Genomic DNA, 22,849 nt, shown 5'->3' on the forward strand with positions numbered 1-22,849 from the left:
AATGAAGTCCCTAATAAGGTCCCTGGGGGAGACTGCCATTTCTGCTATATCATCGGAGTGGTGGAGGCAGCAGGGTTGGAGACTTACCTGCAGGTGGCCCCCAAATGTTGGGGGTCATCGGCTTTCATTCCCCAACCCCCTGCCCCCTGTCTTCCAACCCCCTTTCTTCTCCCAAATGGCCAAAGCCAAATCTGCACAAAGCTCTGCACCTCTGTGCCAATAAGTGTGTACATGCACACTTATCCTGGGTATTTTCTGTGTACTTATACCAAACCCTACATTTCTACAAGCCACTATATCAGACCCTTAAGTCACCCCACTCTCAGCCCCTATATTAGGCTCCTGTGAACCCACAAACCCTTTAGATTCTCCTTTGACTTTCCAGATCAATAGCAGATAAGAATATAGCAAGTGACCTTGCAAATTTCTTAGGCAAGGCTGTCTGTGGGTCTAGACCTGTCAGTGGGGTGCACACTTCCTTCCTGGCCCCTGGAGTTTCTAAATGAGACTAACCACTTGACTCTGACTTAGAGTAGTGTTTTTCTAGAAAGCCTACACTCTTCATTCCTGGGCCATAGAAGTACAATCCAGGGCTCAGCTAAAGAACAAGAAGGTTCGTGTCTGAAGACACCTGCATAGATAGTCTTGCTACTGTCTGGGTTTTTTCTTGTAGGGAATTAGAGGCTTGACTTCTGTGGGACAGGTTTATGTGTCCTCTGTCCTGCCCACTACCACAGCACATCCCCAACCCTGTTACATGTAGAGGCCCTGACTCTAGCCCCACCATGCAGACCATCCCAGACTTTCTTTTGAGGTCTTTGCTTTTACCTTCCTGCTACTGAAAAATCAAAGAAAAAACAAAAAACAAGCTGATTGAAGCAGCTGAGGATAGGTAAGAGGGCTCATCAGGGCCGTAAAAGAAAAGTTGTCATTCCTTGATCACCCTTGCAAGGCATAGCTATCTTTGGCAGCTAGGTTGTACTGTGAATAGAGTTCTGGTCCTGGAGTCTGGAATATCTGTGTTCAAATCCAGCCTTAGACACTAGCTGTGTGACTGTACAAGTCACCTAACCTCTGCCTCAGTTATCTCAGCTATAAAGTGAGGCCTCCCAGGGCTATTGAGAGAGCTAAATTAATAATATTTGTATAGTGTTTAACAAGTACTTGTTTCCTTCCTTCCTTTCCTCTGGAAGGCAGGGCTGAACCTTGGGGCTCTATCTGTCCTTGAGCACACCTTTCAAAGAGTGAAGACAGCTGTGCCTTGCAAGGGTTTGGGTTCTTTCTTCCAGCAAATGAGAACGGTCCCTGCAGGATGAGTCTGTCCTCTATCCTGTTTGTGCCCGGAGCACTTCCCCACCCAAGGGTGATGGGGGAGTCTAGTGTCCAGAAGCTCCCTTTTCCTCCAGGTGATTTTGGCCCCTCAATTTAGAGATGAGGCCCAAAGCCCAAGCAGGAAGACCATTCTCACCATCAAACACACAAAGTACAGGCAATAGAGTCCAGTTTGAGTTTGATGTTGGGTGCAAACCAGGGAGTGTTTGTCACCCATTCCCAGCAAGCTCCTAGTGCCCATTCCACCTGACTTGTCCAGAGTGAACCCCAATCCAGGGCTCAGCCCTGCAGTTATCCTTGCTTAGATGGATGAATGAGCAGACATGGCAGAATACTTGCGACCCTCACCCTGTCAGCCTCTGTCCCTTGGGCTGACAATTGCTTCACCTTAGTCCCAGTTTCTCTCAAGCCTGTACTTTCTGATGGATGCCAGGTATGGTGCTCATGTCTTCCCATCCCCCTCTCATCCTCCTATTCTGAAACCCAAGTGAATCTGTAACAGGACTCCCTGCCCCCAGTCCTGGAACTGAGCTCCAAGGCTCCTCTGGACTGGAGAACCAAGTTAGGGTCTAGGCTCTACCTCTTGTCTGTCCTCTCTCACCTCCTGGCCAAGGCTTTGGTCCTCCTACCTTCTTCCACTTTCAATGATTCTCTTCTCCCTCTGCCAGCCTGTGTTGTCCCCCTGTACTACGCCTCTGTCCTGGAACTCCCTGTGTGTCTTTGTGTTTGGATCCCTGTGTCTCTGGTGACTGTCTCAGTGCAGCTCGTGTGGTGGTTCTCATACTACACTAGCCTCCCTCCAGGAGGCTGATGCTTTTTACTTTCCTCTCTCCTCAGCTAGTCAGAACCAGGCCCTGCGGCAGAGTTGGCGTGCATGTATACTGATGCTTGTCTTGTAATGCCTGCATGTGAGTGTCTTTAACCTCATTCAGAAGCAGGAGAGCTCCATCCATATAAACTGGGGAGACCAGCAGAGGATGCTGCAGAGAGTCATGGAAAGGTGGCGAAAATGTGGAAGAGAAGCGAAGGTTTTTGGCAAACCATGTACCACAACAGCCTCGCAAACAAATTGTAACCTTGATCAGCCTTTCCCTTCCTGTGGTCTCACCACAGCCCCACCTCAAGAGACTCATTGCTGAATGTCCCTGAAATCAGAAGCCTTTTCTGTACACCAGGCATGCCTTCATGAGCCTGGGCCAAGTGAGGGATGAGCTGTTTGCAAGGCTGTTTTTTCAGGAACTAGAGAGGGGCCAGGCTCAGTGAGGAGGCCTGCTCAGCAGGTGTAGGAACTGAGCCTGTTTCTGAGAAGATAGTGAAATGGGAAGCTTTTCTCCAGCAGTCATCCTGTTAAGGAGGATCACACTGGTATTTTCCAAAGAGGGTGGAATGGAAAGTCACAAAATTCTTGGCTTCCAGCATTGCTGTTTCAGAGGCTGCCTGCCCATGCAATATGCAGATCATCATGGCAGATGAATTAACTAGAATTTATGACAGCAAACAATGTTGATATAAATATACTTTGTCTGAATAATATTCTTTTGTGGAAAACATTTTTTATAGATGACTAGTTATTTTAATGATTAGTGTACTCTTCAAGTGACAATGCCCTTTATTCTTTGCTAGTTGGGTTATTTAAAATTCCTTTAAAAGCTTCCATAATGTTTTTAACCAAAGTGTTTGGAAAGCACTTTGGACTAGTGGGGAAAAGCTTAACAACCAGAAGAGAAGCTAGCTATAGTCCTGATTATAGGATTATAGAATGTTGGAGTTGAAAAAGACCATAGTGTTCATCTAATATAACTCCTAAATTTTATGGAGGAGGAAACTGAGGCCCAGAGCTATAGGAACTTGCCCAAGGTCACACTGTAAGTTGGTAGTAGTAGAGCTAAGACTAGAACACTGATCTTCTGACTTCCGGTCCAGGGCTGTCTCTCTGTACTGTAACATGTTCTTATGGATTCTAGTTGGATCTCATCCTTTTATTTGGTGTATTCAGCCCATTACTTTCACCCATTAAAAAAAGCATGATCTTTGAGCAGCTAGGTGGCACAGTGGATAAAGCACTGGCCCTGGATTCAGGAGGACCTGAGTTCAGATCCAGCCTCAGACACTTGACATTTACTAGCTGTCACTTAACCCCCATTGCCCTGCCAAAAAAAAAAAAAAAAGCATGATCTTTATAGCCTTGTTTTACATTATTCCCTTGCATGTTTCTAGGCTGTGCAGTAGATAGAGTTCTGGACCTGGGGTCAGGAAGATTTGAGTTCACAACTGGTCTTAGATATTTACTAGCTGTGTGACCCTGGGCATGTCACTTAACCTCTGCTACCTCTGCCTCCTCATCTCAATACTTTTGCACAAAGCTGTCTCCCACACTCAGAATGCACTCCTTCCTCACAATACCCCACTTAGAATCCCAAGTTTCCTTGAAAACTCAGCTCAGGCACCACCTACCCAAGGCCTTTCCTAATTCCCCCAGTTTGGAGTGCCTCTCCTCTCCAAAAAAATTACTTATAATTGTACTTTGTATAAAGAGAGACAGAGAGAGAAAGAGACAGAGACAGCGAGATAAGGTAGTCTCATACTTTGCTGATAGTCCTAGATGCTGGACATTGGAGAAGGGTAGGTCAGGACTTCTGTAAGGGCTCTGTTTGCTCCTTCTTAGTCTACCCTTGCCTACTGATTTGCGGCTACTGCAGAGACTTCCTTACCCCAAATGCCAGGTCACCCACAAATTCTCCAAGGTAGCAATTATTGTGCTTTCCCCCACTTTCCTCTTCAAAATGGGTAAAGACTCCATATGAAGCCCTGGAGGTGCCTGTTTTCTTCTAGAGGTTTGCTACTTTCCTGTCCCAGAGACAGGAGGCCACTCAGGCCTATGATTCTAAAGGGGAGGAATCTACTCTTGCTTGACTCCTGGAAGTCAGTGCTGTAGGTGACAGAAGCTAAGGCATTCACTGTCAGTAGGGGCATCAGGCCAAACCTCTATTCCCCACACTTGAGACAGTCTCTAGAACAGGAAATCAGTGTCCAATACTTAGGCTCAGGGGTTTCCTGGAAGGTTCACTTCAGTGACTTCTGGAGAAGAGACAGAATAAATAATGCTAGCTTGGGGTTCTAGTACCAAGTCTGTTCTGCAGTAGTTGCATGATCTAAGTTTCTTGTCTCTGAGCCCCAATTTCCCCCTCTATAAAAAAGAGGGGGTTGAACTAGATGAACTCTAAAGCCCCTTCTAGCACTGACAACTATGGCAAGTATAATTCTCAACCAAGGGCTTTTCCCTGGGAACCCTTTAATAACTATCTTCTGTCTTCAAGTTCCCGTTCTATTAGCCACCATCAATCAACAAGCATTTATTAAGTGCTTATTGTGTACTGGATACTGTGCTTGGTGTAGGGATATAAAGACAACATGAAAGTCCTTGCCCTCAAGTAGCTTGCAGTCTAATAAGAGCTCACATGTACATATAGAAATCTATACATAATACATAGGAACTGGGGCAGGGGCACTAGCAACTGGGGGAATCAGGAGAGGTTTCCTGTTGAAAGTGGTATTTGAGCAGAGTATTGAAGAAAACCAGCTGTTCTGAGAGGCAAGATGAGGGAAATGATTCAGACCCCAGGCTTTAAGGCTTTGGCTTAATGGGCTAGAGTGAGAAATTGAGCTCTAATTCCCATCCATTCATCCAATGATCTGTCAGTTACTCCTTATTCATTTCTCTGGAAGGGTCATTAAGGAGAAAAGGAAGAGAGAGTCACTGTGTGGGACTGATCTCTGACTAGAGTCCATTTCTGGCTGATCTAGAAGTAGAATCCAGGTCTACCTCCCTCTTGCCTATTGGCCTGGGCCAAAGACCTTTGGGTAGTCTGGCTGAGAGAGACAGACAGGAAGAAAGACACAGAGCATTTATTAAGCATTTACTATGTGTCAGGAAATAAGGAGTGAGGAGTCTGCCAGACCACAAAATTCAGGGAAATATCTGAGGCAGGGAGAGGGCAGGATAGAAAAATAAGGACCAAAAAAGCCTCCTCCTTTTCTTTCCTCATCTCAGGCTCATATGGTCTGTAGCCAGATACTGAATTGGGAAAAAGCCTCTTCAGCACAGTTTGAAGAAGGCCAAAGAGAGTGGGGTATATGCTAAGTGATGGTCATCAATGGGGGTTGGTGGTTCTGGGCTTTGGTCTCAGGGTCCCTGGAAGGATGAGCTCTGGCTTTCAAGAGCTAGTCTAGCTATTTACAGGATTGTCACATTCTCATAAAGGGGTAGAGCCTCATGAATGGTCATTTATTATTTCAATCAGAATTTTATTGGGTGACCATGTCCAGGTGATAATGGAGCCCTGGAATTGCTGATTCCAACTTTGCCCAATGAATGAGCAGATCACACCCATGTTCTGACACCACACACTCTGGTTCCTCAGCCTCTTCTTTCCTACAACAACCACCAGAGGAGAGGAATGACTTCCATCCTCCCCTCTCTTTCTGACCAAAAGTAGGTCCCTGTGTTTGTGCAAATGAGGGCAGTGGAGGTGGGGGTGGGGTGGGAGAAGACTCTCAGGTAAGCTTGTGAGCCTGCTTTACCTGCACTGGAGGCGGTCAATGATAGCAGCTACAATGGCACACTCCAGAGAGTCTTTCTCAGCCTGTATCTCACCTGGGGGTTTTGTGGGAACAGGCTTCAGGGCTTGGTCAGGTACTGAAGGCTGTGGATGCAGAAACCTAAAGGCTAGGATCGAGAGTGGGAAGAGAGCCCTATTTCCCTTGTAGCTTTGGGAGTGCCAACCCCTCCCTAGTCCAGAGATTATTATTCCTGGATGGCAGCATGACTCCTGAGCTGGAGACAAAGACTGACACTAGAGCTAGGTGCCAAGAGCCTTGGGAAAGGAAGAAGCTGGGTGTTTCTCTGGTCCCTATTAATTGGCAAGAAGGTAGATATGGTTGTAGGAAAGGGAGTGAGTGGCAGAAGAAGTTCATCTAATGTCCATGTTCATGGACATTGACAGGCTTAATTTAAGCCAGCCATAAACCCTCCAGCTGGGCACAGTTAGGTAGGCTAGCATCTCAAGGCTTTTTCAGGTAGGCAAGCTGCTATTGGCTTCTTTAGAGGCTCCTGGAGAGACTGGGAAATGTCGGAGAAGCAGAATAGAGACCAAAGGAGACTATCTCATGCAGCTCCTAAGGCCATATTCCGAGGGCAAGGCCAAGGCCTGCCATATCAGCTTCTGGCCCACCCTAGGATGGAGCTCTCCTGCCAGAAGTTAGGACTCATCTGCTTATTCTTCACGCCCATGCATCTTCTGTCTCTTTCCATCCTTAACCTTCTCTCTCTCACTGAAGTGGGACTCCTTCAACCTCCTGCAGTAAGTTAACCATTGGATTGCACTGAATATTGACTGTATGTGTTCTAACCTTTTGTGCGCTGAGAGGCCAGGGCCTGTTGCCTGAGGGACCCGTTATTGAACACACTAAATTGGGACTTTGCCAGCATTTCATATTGGGTCTAACTACCTGGGACAGAGGAGATTGTTTTCCTAGCCCTTCAGGCGAAGGGGCAGCCAGCTCTGGCACCTGCTCCCTGACCCAGCAGAGGTAAGAGATTGGGTTAGGGCAGTGCCCTGTAGATGTGTCTGCTTGCTGCCTTTTCTTAGACTGGCCCTAGATCATGAATGAAATGAGTTATCATGGGGCCAGATATCTCTATGGTTTTCCCCAAGCATGTCTTTGCTGAAAAGAATCCTTCCTTTGAACACTAAATGGGATGGGGTAAGGTAGGGACTGTGGGTTAGGAGAAGGGCAGTGGCAAAAATGGCAGAGAGAATGCAACAGAGCTTGGGGTTAAACTGAACAGTGGCTCCCTTTCTATTTGTTTTCTTTTCCTTCCGCTCAGCTCTCCCCACCCTGAATAGTGAAAACTGCTATTTTGAAGTCTTGTTTTCCAAAATGGCAAGTCCTTAAAGAAATTCTGCTGTGGGAACAACAGTCATGAAGGAAACTGGAAAGAGGCTAAGAGTCATCACTTTGGCCTAGCTCTGGGTTTCATTTCAGATCATCACCAGGGAACAGCCAAGGGGATTATCCAGATTAGCTGTTTGGAGGCCAATGGACAAGGTTCCTAAGTGGCCTACCCATTGCCCTGCAAATGCTGGCCCAACCAACAGAGCTGGGCTAGTGACCTAACTTCTCAGGTTTGTAGGACTCATTAGCCTCTTGAAAAGACTTACTTCCTGGTGATGAGCATGAATTTTCATTTATCTCTGGGTTGGGGAGGGGGCTCCTTATGGAAACAGAGAACAGGCTACCTCAGGCTCAGTTCACCATATTGGCTGCCTCCACTGGTTCCTGAAGCAGCTGCTTTTCCCCAAGAATAAGGGACCTACAGGTGACCTGGCTGGATAAATCCTGGCCAAGGGGTCAAATCCTTGTTTAGTTAAAGTTTCCTTACTGATTACCATTGACCCCAGGGTCAGTTCACACTCCTGCTTTAAAGGCTATCAGGCTCCTGCCTAGCATAGGAATGGCAGTCTCAGAACATAGGTCTCCTTTCTGTTTTGTGACTTTCTCATATTCTGATCTTTGGGCTCTTGTGGTCTGGGATCCCAGCATGACCAGTTCATTGAGTAGAGCTTTTTCTAGATTTGGACTGGGGAGGAGCAGGTCCTATTCTCCCAGAAGCCCCAAACTTCCTTTTGTCCATGAACTAGTTTTCTATTCTAAAGCTCAAAGCTCAGAATGCTAGATACAGCTAAAATGTGGGGAAAAGACATGAGGCTCTGTTGGAATCAAGCAAATATGCTTCTCAACACCACCCCTCCCCCAGCACACGTAAAGTATGCAGCAAATTTAGGCAATGAGCAAGCTACCTGACCCAGGCTCCTTCAGGAGTACATTATGGAAGCTCGGATGGCTAAGCTTTAGTAGCTTCTCCTGGGACCTGGAAAGAACAATGAATATCTTCCCAAAAACTGCTGTCAAAGGGGGTCTCTCCCTCCCTTCTTCCTTCCTCCACATAGAACCACAGGTGAAGTTAGGGAGCCCAGGTTCTAGTTCCAGCTCTAACTTACCTTCAACCTAACATTTCTGGACTTGTTTCCTCATCTATAAAATGAGAGGATATGAATTAGATAGTTTGGAACATCCCTCCCAGCTTTGAAATTCTGCAGTTCTCTGTTATTTATTGTTATTTACCTGTACTGGGACACAAGGCAACCCTCCCAGAGCCTTTCCCTTTTCATATGCAGATAACAGAATCCCTGAGGCTACCAACTGCCCTCTGGAATTGGGATGTCCAGAGCAGGACTGGCTGCCTCCCTCCTGACCCCATGCCACTCTTCAAACTCCCCACTTGATTGTCCAAACCCTAGAGAAATCAAAGGACCATAGAAAAAGAGCTGAGAGTGACCTGAAAGGCCATCAAATCAGATTCTTTCATTTCTCAGATGGAGAAACTGAGATTTTGGGGGGATGGGGCAATGAGGGTTAAGTGACTTGCCCAGGGTCACACAGCTAGTAAGTGTCAGGTGTCTGAGGCCAGATATGAACTCAGGTCCTCCTGAATCCAGGGCTGGTGCTTTATCCACTGTGCCACCTCGCTGCCCCTGAAACTGAGATTTTGAAAAGAGAAGTGACTTGCCCAAGGTTACAAAGGGAATTAAGTGTCAGCATCAGGATTTGAACTCAAGTCTTTTGACTGAAATCCAGAGCTCATTCTTTCCACTGTGCCACTCTTGACTCCCAAACAGGACATTTTAAAACCCTAACAAGGTTTTAAACCTCCTTTTGGAAAAGACAGTGACAAGCTAGAGAAGGTCACCAGGATGATGAAGGGACAAGAAGCCATATTTTACAAAGATCAGATGAAAGAACTAAGAATATTTATCCTGGAGAACAGTTGCTTCTAGAGGTCACCATATTTGCCTTTAAGTGCTGGAAAGGTTTTCATTGTTTGGAAGCTTTTGTAAGAGGGATTAGATGAGATCTGCTTAGTTGGCCTTATGGGACAGAATTTACAACAGTGGATGGGAGTTGCAAAAAAAGCCCATTTCCATTTGCTACAAAGAGAAGCTTTCAAACAATTAGAGCTGTCTCTAAGTGGCATGGGCTGACCCCCAAAGGCAGCCACTTGCCTGTGAGCAGAGGTCCTACCCAGAAGCTTGTTAGGAATGTTAGAGGAAAGATCCCTGCTTCCTGTTGGACTAGAAGAACCCTGACACCCCTTCCAGTCCCAAGAATCCGTGATTCTTCCTGAAGTGATGGGGAAACCTGGCCTAAGGCAAAGCTCCCGTGGCCTGAGCAACCTCCCTTGGTCTCCCTGCAAAGGGTAGTCTGTTATCTTTTCTATCCAGGACACACCTTTCTGAAGCCTGAGGACCAAAGGAATGAGTCATGACTGGGGGGTCTGACAGACAAGTTGGGAACTTTTAGCATTGGAGGCAGCAGTCTAGCTCCAGGAGCAAGAAGACACTATTCTGGGAAGACTCTCTTGGGCACAGGGGTAGCACTAACAGCTCCCATATGCTTTGGAAGGGAAGCTAAGGGGCCTTGAAATCCAGTTGTGGGATCTCCACATTTGATAGACTAGTGGCTTCTGTGGAGAAGGACTGCCAGGGGCCATGGATAGGTAGCTAGAAGGACTGAGTACTCAGTCTCATAGTTGTAAAGGACAAACTAGGAGTCACTGGTACAAACTGAGGCTTAAGACCTTTTACCTTCCTGGGTGAACTGCCTTGGAAATCCCATTTCTTCTGCTTGTGGAGAAATGAGCCAGGATAGACAATAACTACCTATATAGCCAGGGAGGGAGATGGACACCCAGAAGATTGTAAGGGATGAGGGGCAAGCTCTGCCAGCCCAAGGCTAGGCACACAGAAATTTCAAGGAGGGAGATATGTGTCTGGCTTCCCTTCCTTTCCCAGCACCCAGACAGGGCAAGGACATTCTGCCCAACCTGAGGGTTCAGGCTCATTGCAAAGTGGCTGTTTCAGAACTAGCAGCAGAACTACTAGTCTTTCCCTCTCCTATGCAAAGGAGGCAGAATAGAACGTGGGTGCCTGATGCCTAAGGCAGACCTTTGCTGAAGGACAGAAGCCCAGCCAGGATAGAGCATGAGGGATGGAAGGTCCAACTGAGGCAGTAGAGACTTGGTCTGCTGGGTCTCCTTTGATGTTAGCCTCTTGCTCTTTGATGAGAACAAGTCTAAGGAGACTGACCCCGGTTTGGCCCTTTGGTTTCTGCTGTGAGGGGGATTATGAATGCTGGCAAACCTCCCCTTTCTACTTAGTTCAGCCCATATCATACCCTCCTGGAGAGGAGAGCAGGCCACAAGCGCACCAAAGCTTAACCTTCCCTAAGCCCTCCAGACAGCAGTCGGGAGGGGGAGGTTCAGACGAGGGTGGCTGGCAGACCGGGCTCTTATCCTGACCCACCCTTGGGTCTCTCCTCAGCGCCTGGTGCGAATGAACATGCCCATTTCCAATGAGGACATGACAGTGCACTTCACTTCCACCTTGATGGCCCTCATCCGGACGGCTCTGGACATCAAACTTGCACCAGGTGAGGGGGTAAAAGGGCTGATACCCTGAGCGGGGCTGAAATCAGGAGCTGGGCAGGAGCTCCATGATATCTACCCCCATTCTTGCTCAAGCACAGCCTGGGAAGAGGCCTGAGCTATGCTCTGAGCCTTGAGTCTCTGACAAAAACTGAAATTCACTTTATTCTTCAGGAAGAGTACTGTAAGCCAAGTACTACATGTAAGCCCGTGAGATAAACAAAGTTTGGATAATACCAAGTTCTTGCCATCATACCTCTTGCAGTCTAATGGGACTATGGCATGCAGAAATAACTCTAACAAACAGTATTCTCTAATTGTGTAAGAGAAGTGCAGAAGAGAGCCCAAAATGAGATTCGAGGGAGGGAGAGGCTATCACTGACAGGGAAGGATCAGGGAAGAGGTTCTGGACAAAGTGGCCATTTGAGTTGGGCTTTAAAGCATGGGTAAGAATTCAAGGTAGAAGGAACAGGAAGACTATTCAATCTTTGCCTTAGGACTTCTGTCCCCTGCACCAGGGGAAGAGCTTCCTTCTTCCTGCATGGCTTGATTAAAGATATTTGCAGGAATATCACTGTGCCCCATCTCTTCCAAAAAGAAAATGGCCACACAGTTCTTCCATTAGTTATCAAACCAGGTTAGGTCAGAAGCAAACATTGACATTTCTAAATTTATCATGCTGCCAGGCCTGTGCTATTCACTATGCTTGAGGCAGGAAGGAAAGGCCAAATTTCTGCTCAGGGACTACAAGTCTATTTGGGGACACGAGACTCACAAGAAGTAACTAGAGAATGATTCAGGAGAGCGATAGAGTGCTAGCTTCTGACATACTGAATTCAGGGCTAGAGAAGTTCAGAGAAAATCAGTGTAGCCTGAAGGTAGAGGAGGATGAAATGGTTTGGGACACTGTAGTCCTTTTTCTTGAGGCAATGCAACCCTGACACCTCCCTGGGAGCACTAGGCAGGAAAGGATAAAAGAGATTCACTTAGAATCTCCAAAGCCCAGATTGAGAACTTGGGCTAAATTTCAACTCAGCATTTGATCATGATAGTGCCCAAGAAACCTGGAGAAGGGTTGGGCTGTGACAGTCTGTACAACTTGAAATGCCTCTGACATCCCCTCTCTTCCTACTCTCCGCCTGTCTTTTCTCAATATTTCCATTTCCTAAGTGGCAGCTGGCCCTTCCCCTTTTACCTTGTTCTGACCAAGGAAAGTCATTGGTCTTTTGATGAGATCATCTAATGGGGATGCTATGCCTACAGTGTCCCTGTTCTCATAAAAGGGTAGGATGTTCTCCCAAGAGGGAGACTGTTCACTGGGAGAGACAAGTAATGAATGAGCATGACTGGAAAGGGACAGCTCCTTGTCTCACTGACATGCACTGCCTAGATGAGGGAAGATAACAGATTTCAGTCCTGTCTTTCTAAAATGAGTAACCTTTCTGTTACACTCCAGGGAGCCCTCTGTTTTCCTGGCAGGTGGAGAACTGTGAGGCTAGCACTGAATCCGTTTTCTGTGTTTGAATCCAACCCCTTCTCTCCACTCGAGGGCCTCATTATCAACACTGCAATGGTTTCCTAAACCAGTATTCCCACATTCAAATTCTCCCCCACTTTAACCATGCTTTACAGGCTGACTGATTAATCTTCCTGGCTTTGATACCCAAGGCACTTCACAGTTTGTCTCCAATTTAACTTTCCAGCTTTATTTCATATTACTTCCCATTGTGGTACTCTCTCCTCCAGCCAAACTGCACTGCAATGACATTCCTCATATAGCCTCCTGCATTCCTGCCTCCTGTGTCATTCATTCTTCATGCTTCTCCTTCATGTGAAATACCTTTTCTCCTATAGCTTCTTGTTGAAATACAATCCATCACAAGGCAACACATATTTATGGTATCCTTAAAGACCCAGATCATATAGCACCTTTTCCTTGAAGCTCTCTAGCATCACCTCAAGTGGAAGTGATTGGTCACTAATCTCCTAGCATATCATTCTTTGAAGGTGGCATTTGTCAAGATTACCTTTGAATTATCTCCCCAGTTAGATTGTGAGCTCCTTGAACACAGGGATTTAAAAAAAGATTTTTTAAAATTTCATTAAATATTTCCCAATTATATATTTTTAAATTAACATTCATTTTTTAAAAAAAAATTTTCAATTCCAAATTCTCTCCCTCCTTCCCACCCCTCCATGACCCCTTGAGAATAGCAATATGATATTGATTATACATGTAAGTGAAGTCATGAAAACCTCATTTCCATATTAACCACTTGCAAAAGAAAACACACACATGTACAACATAAGAAAAATAAAGAAGAGGAAAAGCATACTTTAATAGGGATTCTTAATGTCTCCCATAGCACATAGTAGAGTGCCTTTTATTTAGTAGGTGTTCAGTAAACACTTTTTGAGTGAATTTAAGGAACCTCTCTGCCTCTCCCTTTCCTTGCTTTGGATCCATAGCTGGGATGAAACAGCATCAGTGTGATGCAGAACTAAGGAAAGAGATTTCATCCGTTTGGGCTAATCTGCCCCAGAAGACACTGGACTTGTTGGTGCCACCACATAAACGTAAGTAAGAAAGGCAAGGAACAATATTGTTGTTGAGTGGGGGTACTCCAACCATTTTATCTCCCCCCTCAAGAGTCCTTGCCAAGGAGTGGCTGAGAAGAGGTAAGGAGGAGTGGAAGAAGTAAATAGATAGGAAAACTGGGGAAAATGGTAAATTCTGGGGAAATCAAAGGGAAGTTAGATCTGGGGCAGTGGTAAAGGTCGGAACAAATGTTACTCATCCTACTGGCCCATAGGTGTAGTTAGTATTGCTTTCAGAGTGCAGATCTTCTTTCCACCCTCAATAGCCTTGCTCCCCTATTAATACTGTACACAGTCTTGGACTAGTCACTGTGAGGAGGTAAATCTCACCTCTCAAAAGGTAGACAAAGTGATGAAAACTGCTACTCTGGGCTTCATTACAGGAAGCTATTCAGAAAACAAGGAAATCTTGGTTTGTGATATGAAAGTGAAGGAACCTTGAGGGAAAGTGTTCACATTCTAAGAAGTTTTTAACAACTGGAGCTGTCCAATGATGAAATGGACCATCTTGAAGGGTAGTGAGCTCCGTATCACTAGCAGCAGAAGCAGGATGGTCATGCCTTAGGGTATTAGTGAAATAGTAAAAAGGATTCTTGTACTGGAAAAGAATTTAAACCAGATGACCTCTAAGGTTCCTTTCAGTTTTGAACTACTGTAGTTCTGTGAAAGAAACAGTCTCTATTTTCGAGAAACTCATAAGCTAGAAGAACAGAAGACATACATGTTCTGATAAACAGAGAACGTTGTTTTCAGAAGAGCATATGAATAAGTGTAAAATACTATAATTCAAACTGAGTCCTAAAGATTTAAGTGGAGAAGTCAGTTAGATTAAGTTGTGGATGGCTTCCTGGAAGAGGTAAGTTTGGAAGATAAGGAGAAAAGATAAGCAGCTAGGTGGCACAATGAATAATGTGCTAGACCTGAAGTCAAAAAGACTCAAATTCTTGAGTTCAACTCTGACTTCAGACACTTACTAGTTGTGTGATCCAAGGCAAGTCATTTAACCCTGTTTGTCTCAGTTTCCTTATCTGTGAAATGAACTGGAGAAAGAAATGACAAACCACTCGAGTATCTTTTCCAAGAAAACCCCAAGATGTGGTCAAAAATAGTTGGACATGACTGAAGAACAACAAACATATTCTATATAACTAGAATTTAATTCAACAAATATTTAGGTGGCACAGTGGGAATAGAATGCCAGACCTGGAGTCAGGAAGACTCATCTCCTTGAGTTCAAATCTCACCTCAGACACTTGCTAGCTATGTGATCCTGGGCAAGTCACTTAACCCTGTTTGAACTGGAGATGGACATGGCAAACCCCTCCAATATCTTTGCCAAGAAAATCCCAGAGATATTTATCTTCATATATATATATATATATATATATATTTGTGAGGCAATGGGGGTTAAGTGACTTGCCCAGGGTCACGCAGCTAGCAAGTGTCAAGTGTCTGAGGCCAGATTTGAACTCAGGTACTCCTGACTCCAGGGCCGGTGCTCTATCCACTGCGCCACCTAGCTGCCCTGACATAATCTTCTTAGTGTCTCTCTGTGGTCATCACAGTATTTTAATAAAACTTGGGAAACTGAAAAAAAAATCTCAAATGCTGTCACAGAGTTGGACATGACTGAAATGATTGAACAACAGCAAAGGGGAGAAGTGAATTAGTAGAGAGAACATCTCCATTTTAATGATAGAGGGTCCCAGGAAGAAATGAGGGTGTGATAGGAAGAAGACTGAGATATGTAGGGCTTTGAACATTAAGGATCTTGGGCTTGATATAATAGATGACAAGGATCCAACACAGGTTTTAAGCAGGAGAGTGTTGGAATGAAGATGGGCTTTACAAGGGTAATGCTGATAGTGTATATAGGAGAGGTCAAAGTCTGAGACAACTAGGGATCTATTGGTATAGTCCAGATGTGAGGTGATGACGTCCCAGATTGAGCTTTGGTTGTGAGCAGGATTAGCACTCACTGTCCGTTGCTTAGAGAGAGGTACTTAAAAGTAAACTGTCCCATGTGGAAAGATGGTGGCATAAAAGAAGGGATAGGAACTGGACCTGTGATTTCACTAGTATAAGGAACTCCTATCATTGCAAGCCAAAATCTGCTTTGCAACTTAAAGATTTAGAGACTTGCCTATAACATTGAGGGTTTAAGTAACTTGACCAAAGTTACACTGCCAGCATGTATCAGAGATGGGACTTAAACCCAGATATTTCTGGCTTCAAAGCCAGCTCTCTATGTGCTATATACCACAGCCATCTTGAAAATGAAATCCATTGAAATAACTTGGAGTTTAGCCTGGAGAAGAGATGACATAAGGTAGTTGGGAGGTTGGGCATGGTGATATGATCCCTATCTTCAGGTTTTTGAAGGTCTGTCATGTGGAGAAAGGGTTAGACTTATCTTACTTGGCCCCAAAGGACAGTGGGTAGAAATTCGGGAGAGAAGACTGTCTCCTTTTCAGAAAAACAATTAGAGCTCTCCAAAAGTAGAATGGGCTGCCCCAGGAGAGAGGGAGTTCTCATCTCTGAACGTCTTCCAGTAGACACTAGATAGCCATTTGTTAGGACTATTGGAAAGAAGATTCCTATCCCCATGTGGATTGGGTTTGTGACCTCAGAGGCCACACCCAAGTCTGAGATTCTATGATTCTATGTATTGAGGGGTTAAAGAATCAGAAAACTGGGTAAGAGAACCCAAGGTCCAGTCCCTGAGTGTGTAGTACAGTAGAGCTAGCCAAGGATAAGGCCTTTGTACCCTTAATGCATATGAATGCCCTGGCAATACCTCAGCTTAACTCAAACCTAGCTTTTGCTTTCTCCCTAAACCTATTTCTCCTCCTGAGTTTGCTATTTCTATCTATGGTATCACTATCCTATTTCCCATGTCCCAAACCTCAAAGTCATTTTTATTCTTCCCACAGTAGATGTTCAATAAATGTTTGTTGAGTTGCAGTTAGTAGGTTCCTCTGCCCCCCCCCAATTAATGAGGAATGAATGAGTGACCTTTTAGTGGTACAGAAGATCATGAAGGGAGAGTTCAGTATGGGTTGGAATAGTCCAAGCTATTAGGAATGGAGCTTTAACTAGGTCTTGAAAGAAAGGAAGGATTTTCCTAGGGAAGGGCATTCCAGGTTGGAGCACAGATTTATTAAGGACACTAAAGTAGCAATAACTCTGATGTGTATGGTAGACAGTGAGGAACAGAATATTAGTATTAGGGAATAGAAGATAAGGTTGCATATAGAAGATGGAGGCCAGATGATAGAGAGCTTTGGAAATTATGAAGAGAAATTTAGTCTTAATACAGTAGAGGGGTGGTGCAGAGATGTGTTGAAAAAAAGTCCTTTTGCTGACATAGGCTGAATGTATTTGACCAGGAACTAGAGGCAGAGAGCTCCACTAGAAGGCTATTGCAGTAATCCAAGAATGAAGTAATGAGTGCCTGGACCAAAGTTAGGGTTTTGTTAAGGTAAATTCATGTTTGTTGGATGGATGGATGGATTAAGGAATGGGATGTATATGAGAGTTAATTCAAATGGAGAGTCTAAAGAATTTAGTGCTTTGCTATAAGGTAGGGAAGGAGAGAGGGGAATTAGAGATGATGCCGAAGTTTGGGACCCAAATACTGAAGGAAACAATGATGCCACTGACAGAAATGAAGAAGTGAAAAGAGTTCTATAGATACCTTGGTCCTATATTCACCTGATGCAGACCATTGGATGAGTAAAAAGTTGGGCCGCTTTGGGGATGGACTCGTTGTGGGTCTAGTGTTTGTGGGAACTGTGGGTGAGGGAGGGGAGGAAAGTTGGTGTAAACCTTGTTTCTCTCTTGCTTTTCTTTTTTCTTCTCTATCCTTCCTCTCTCTGTGGTTTCCATGCTCTTTCTTTTGTCATCCTCACAATATATTTGTCTTCCTCCCCTTCTACCTTACCAATTCCCCTCCTCTCCTCCATCTCTGCCTCCAGCTGATGAGATGACTGTGGGAAAAGTCTACGCAGCTCTGATGATTTTTGACTTCTACAAGCAGAACAAAAACACCCGAGACCAAGGTCACCAGCCTCCGGTAGGCATATCCTAGATACCAAGAATAGAGAGCCTGTGGTCCTTGGAGAACATACTGGGAATCAGGAGGGGGAGGAGTTAAAAAAGAAGTAGAGAAATTACAAATGACTGATCAGTAACCTTTCTCAAATATGCATCCTGTTTGAGAGGTTTAATTGTATGAGACTAGATTGGGAGGCTCTGCCTGCATCCTGGCTAAACCTCAGGAGAGTGAGTGATGAGGAGGAAAGTGGTGAATGATGTGGTACAGCATGGAGACTTTACCAGCCCCTGAAGGAGGCCATTTGGCCCTGGCCTTAAGGCTGAACTATAAGATCTGTCCATTATATACAGTGCTCTACATGGGGATCTTTCTGTATATCACCTTCCCCTACCTCCTGCACATAGCTGTTGGCAAGATCAAGGAAGCTATTAGAATTGGTTTAGAGCTGATCTCCTATTGCCTAGTTGTCCTCATGGTGCCATGTACTGCACACTGCCCTCTGGGAACTGATATTCTGGTAACAACTGAATTTTCTTGATGACCACATCCAGTTCATTTCATCAAACATTACTATGGGTTAGGCATTGTGCTTTCTATGTGCAATGCTAGGTCTGAGAGTGCAAAGACAAAAATGAAACAATACCTGCTCTCAAAAAGATGACATTCAGGGGGTTGGATAGACAAAATAGATAGGCTACCATGTAGTTTCCAAATAACCTGTGTTTACATATCATTTGTATTCATCTGATGAGATTGTACAACTTACCTATGACAATTTGTCTGTATTATGCTTCTTAGGAGCAATTGCCATTTCTGTTCCCCTCCCATCTATTCTTTCCTACCTGGCCCCTTTCATCAGCCAATCAACAAGGATTTATTGAGAATCTACAACATATCCTGCTCATCTGAGTTATGACAGAATAGCTTGGAGTCATTGCCTTACATCCTAGCTAAAGTGCAGAGAGTGAGTGATGGGGAGTAAAGGGGATGTGCTTGTCATTATTGGAGATATAGAAGTATGAGACATAATTCCTATCTTCTTCACACTTCTGGTTTATCTGTACACTCAAGCCTGTTGCACACAAGATACTTATTTAGCCATTAACATAAGGCAATTTATAATTAAATACTAGTATGTATTATGTAAATTGAAATTTCTATTGATTAAGAAAAGAGATATTAATTAGGGCTAGAGAAGTCAGAGAAGGCTTCACAGAATAAATTGGACTTCAAAGGATAGGTAAGATTTAAAGACTTGAAAGAAAAAGTAGAACATAAGTGAAGGTCTAAAGTTGGGAATTCAAAGACAAATTCAGAGAATACTGAGAAATTTAGAATATCTGAACAGAAGATTTCTTTTGGGGAGGAGGGGGAAATCAGGTTGGATAGAAGAGAGGCAACATGTGGACTAGATGTATATAACCTGAGTTTGAATCCCATCTCTGAGATTTATTACCTGTATAATTGTGGGTCATTTAATTATTCTGAGCCTCAACTTCCTTACATGTACAATAGTCCCAACACTTTTATTAGCTACCTTACAGGGTTGTGCAGAACGTGCATTATAAACCTTAAAGCACTATAGAAATGTGCACAATTATTGTTAGGGGAGACAGTGATGAAAGTGGTACTTTAAGGAAGGTTAATCTGCAAAATTATTCAGTATAAATTAAAGATGGGAAGCAATTGGAGGAAAGGGGGACAACTGACAAACTATGACCACAATCTAGGCATTAGGTGATATGGGGTTAGCCAAATGGGGTAGCTATGGAAATGGAGAAAAAAGATATATAAAAGGGACATTTATAAGGATAAATCAACAGGACTTGGCAACTAACTCAGTGTGAGAAACAGAAGAGAGGAGGAAGTCAAAGATAACCAGTTTCAAGGCTGTATCACTAGGAGAGTAGTGTGGTGGTGGTAGTGGTGGTGGAGAGCTAGTTTGGGGTAGATATGAAACATGTGTAGCTCCAAGGAGAACATCAAAATAGGGAATGGGATATTGAAGCTATAAAAATCTCAGTTGAACCCCCAGAGGCATTCAGGCTAAGTTTAGAAATAATAATGTTGCATCCTCAGGAGACACAGGCATATGCTATCTATCTATCCCCTATATAGACACTAGAGATCATCTTGCTAGGGTGTCAGGGCATGTAGGTATACAGGATCTGTCTCTCCCACACCTAGACAACACTGCTCAGGCTCTGACTGATCATTTGGAGAACTGGATAGCCTAGAAATTCTCATTGAGTTTAGACATAGTTGATAGGACCAGAATTCTTTTGGAAAGGGGTACCAATCAATAGACTCTCTCTCAAAAGAGAATATGGTTGTCCTTTTTGTATCTCAGTTTCAAAAGGTAGAGATGTCTCTAAGTCTTTAACTTCTCTTTGTATTCTAGTATAGAAGTTAAGCCTAGGAATCTACTCAAATTCTTTCCTCATTTATTTCTGGTTGGCTAGTGGCCTGTTGTGTGGCATGTTTTTAGAAGTGGGATAGGGATAGTGCCAGGGATAAGCCACTCTATCTTTGACTTATCTCACATCTTAATGATCTAATGTGAGAATTTACATACTGTTGACTGTTGGTCACAGATTTTTGGCTGATCAAGTGCCCTATGCCCTCTCCCTTTAATTCAAGTAGGGATTAAAGGCCTGGGTAGGCCTTCCTCATTGAACATCCAGCTAATAGGCAGATGTTTGATTAACCTAGAGAAGAGAAATCTTAGGGATAGACATGACAGGTGGTTTCAAGTATTTCAATGACTGTCATTTGGAAGAGAGATTAGATTTGATGTTGTCTCTAGAAGTCAGAACTAAGAGTAATAGGTAGAAGTTGGAGAGGTAAATTTCAGTTCAATATAAGAAAAAACTTCTTAACAATTAGTATTATCAAAAGTTAAAGGTGATGCCTCAGGAGGTAATGAGTTTTCCATTATTAAGGAGTCTTCCAGGAAAAGCTGGATAATCATATGCCTGGGATATTGTTGATAGGATTCCTACTTAGGTATTCATTAGACTAGATGCCCTCTTCATTCCCTTCAAATCTCTGATTCTATGGCCTGTTATCTTCCCTGCTAGAGTTCTTGTACCCATTCCACACAACACTGGATACAACAGAATGAGATACCCAAGGGACCCATCACTGTTCTCAGCAAGAGCCTCAAGGTGCAGCATTGGGAGCCACCACCTAGTCCCATTTTTTCCTCTGGAATTTTACATTGTCTATCATTGTACCAAAATACCTATTCCTGACTCTTGAAACTTGTTCAGAACCCAAAAAGCAGGATGGAATTTCTGTGTATTTGTATTTGTATTTCAGTGTATTTGTACACTGAATGAGGACTGTACAGATGATATGTAAAACAACACGGTAGACAGTACCTTTCTATGCACCCTACTCTCAGGATCTTTTTGTAATAAGTCATCAGTTTTCTTAGGACCTGGTTTTCTCTAGCTACTAACCAGCCAGGTCTGGGCATAGAAATTTCCACTCTTGGCCAGTTGGCCTTAGGATTCAAGTTATGTCTTCTTTTTTTCTCCTTAAAGGCCTCTTCCAGTACCCATACATAATCTTTCTGTTGCAGACAGGTCCTGTGTCTCTGTTCCACACCCAAGGCCAACCTGCTGTGCTCCGAGGTGCTAGAGTTTTCTTGAAACAGAAGAGTTCGACCTCCCTCAGCAATGGTGGAGCCCTGTGAGTACTGGGCTTTGTCTGAAGGCTGCAGAGCTACTGTGTCAGGAGATAGTAACAGGACAGGAAGTCTCACTAACGCTACCTCAGCTCTTCCTCTTCCTCAGTGGTACTCTCTCAGAAAGAACACAGAGCTGTCCTTGGTTCTGAATCTGGGAGATGATCTGTAAGAGCAGTATGTGGAAAAGGAGAACCTCATGGAGTCCTGAGGAGGGAGAGATTTTAAGGAAAAGGTCATTCTATGACTGGAAAGAACAGACCCCTGGACTTGCAGAATTAATCTTTTTTTACCTGTTTCTTGGTTTCCCTTCTGAGTTTCAGTACTCAGAAAAAGGGACAGTACACTAAAGAGATAGGGAATAGAAAAGATTTGAGAGAGGGACCTGGTTCTGCTTCAAAAAAAAAAAAGATCATATAGGGGCAGCTAGGTGGCACAGTGGATAGAGCATCTGCCCTGAATTCAGGAGGACCTGAGTTCAAATCTGGCCTCAATCACTTAAGACTTACTAGCTGTGTGACCCTGGGCAAATCACTTAACCCCAATTGCCTCACACACACACACACACACAAAAAGATCATATAATGGGACATGGGGTTATTTCTCTAGTTAGTCCTACTCTAAAGCCCATGATGGGAAGATGTGTTGTGGGAAGACATTTTCAAATACAATTTGACACCACACTAAATTCCAGTGGTTTCATCATATATGGCAGATCACTTTCCACCTAGTTTCCAGGGACATATTCTAGTTTGAGAAATAGCAACATAGAAATGTGATATAAGAAATACCATATTGCAAGGATAACCATATGACCCCCCAATATATTTTCAGAGTTGATCATTTATTCCTGTGTAGCTTTTTTCTAAACTCTTGTCTCAAATGCTTTCCCCATTTTTTTCTGTCTTTCAATAGACCACACCCAGGAAGTGGCATCAAGGAATCTGTTTCTTGGGGCACCCAGCGTACCCAGGATGTCTGCTATGAGACCAGAATGCCCCTGGAGCGTGGTCATTCTGCAGAAATTCCTGTGGGACAACCAAGCAAACAAGTGAGGGTGTGCGGTGGGGGAAAAGGGTGGGGAGGGGACCCAGCAGTAGTCCTCTTAGCCAGGGGAGTAAATAGTGTCCCCTCTGCAACAATTGTAAAGAGGTGTGACTGCCAGTGTACAGAATGCATTTCCTTCTTGGTGTGTAGGGCATGTTTGTGTGTATTGGTTTATTTATGGGTCTGTGTGCATTTCAAAATATACTTGTGAAATAATTCAACAAATATTTTCTAGGAGTCTACTGGGCACTGTGCTAGGCAGCCAAAAATAAAATAGAAATGGTCCCAGTCTCTTGAGAACTTATTGGGTGAGATAAGATATGTATGCAGATAAGTAAAGAAAAGATAATTTAAGGAGATGAAACTAACTAGATACATGGAGTGGGGTGGGAGACAAGGTCAGGATAGGCTTCACATAGCAGGTGATGCCTGAAATGAGTTTTAAAGGAAAATAGAGTCTAAGAGGTGATAGTGAGGAGTGCATTCTAGGCATGAGGGACAGTCTATGCAAAGATGTGGTGACAAGAGGAAATATTTAGTTCAGGGAACAGTTCACAATCTACTTTGGCTGAAATGTAGA

The 22,849-nt window shown here is 44.1% G+C and overlaps 1 protein-coding gene across 6 annotated transcripts in view; it reads left to right on the top strand.

Annotated features, from left to right (window-relative positions):
- Positions 1-22,849, top strand: part of LOC122740281 (voltage-dependent N-type calcium channel subunit alpha-1B-like) — a 225,947-nt gene that overhangs the window by 190,970 nt on the left and 12,128 nt on the right. For 5 of the 6 annotated variants that reach the window (XM_043982276.1, XM_043982270.1, XM_043982274.1 and 2 more), the window contains 5 exons: positions 10,773-10,881; positions 13,346-13,453; positions 17,452-17,549; positions 21,118-21,227; positions 22,138-22,279. In XM_043982276.1, coding sequence (XP_043838211.1) covers positions 10,773-10,881; positions 13,346-13,453; positions 17,452-17,549; positions 21,118-21,227; positions 22,138-22,279 — 567 coding nt within the window. The remainder of the gene's footprint in view (positions 1-10,772; positions 10,882-13,345; positions 13,454-17,451; positions 17,550-21,117; positions 21,228-22,137; positions 22,280-22,849) is intronic. The other variant, XM_043982273.1, reaches the window with a different exon arrangement.

The sequence above is a fragment of the Dromiciops gliroides genome, chromosome 2, assembly GCF_019393635.1.
Source record: "Dromiciops gliroides isolate mDroGli1 chromosome 2, mDroGli1.pri, whole genome shotgun sequence".
In the NCBI taxonomy this organism is placed as follows: Eukaryota; Metazoa; Chordata; class Mammalia; order Microbiotheria; family Microbiotheriidae; genus Dromiciops; species Dromiciops gliroides.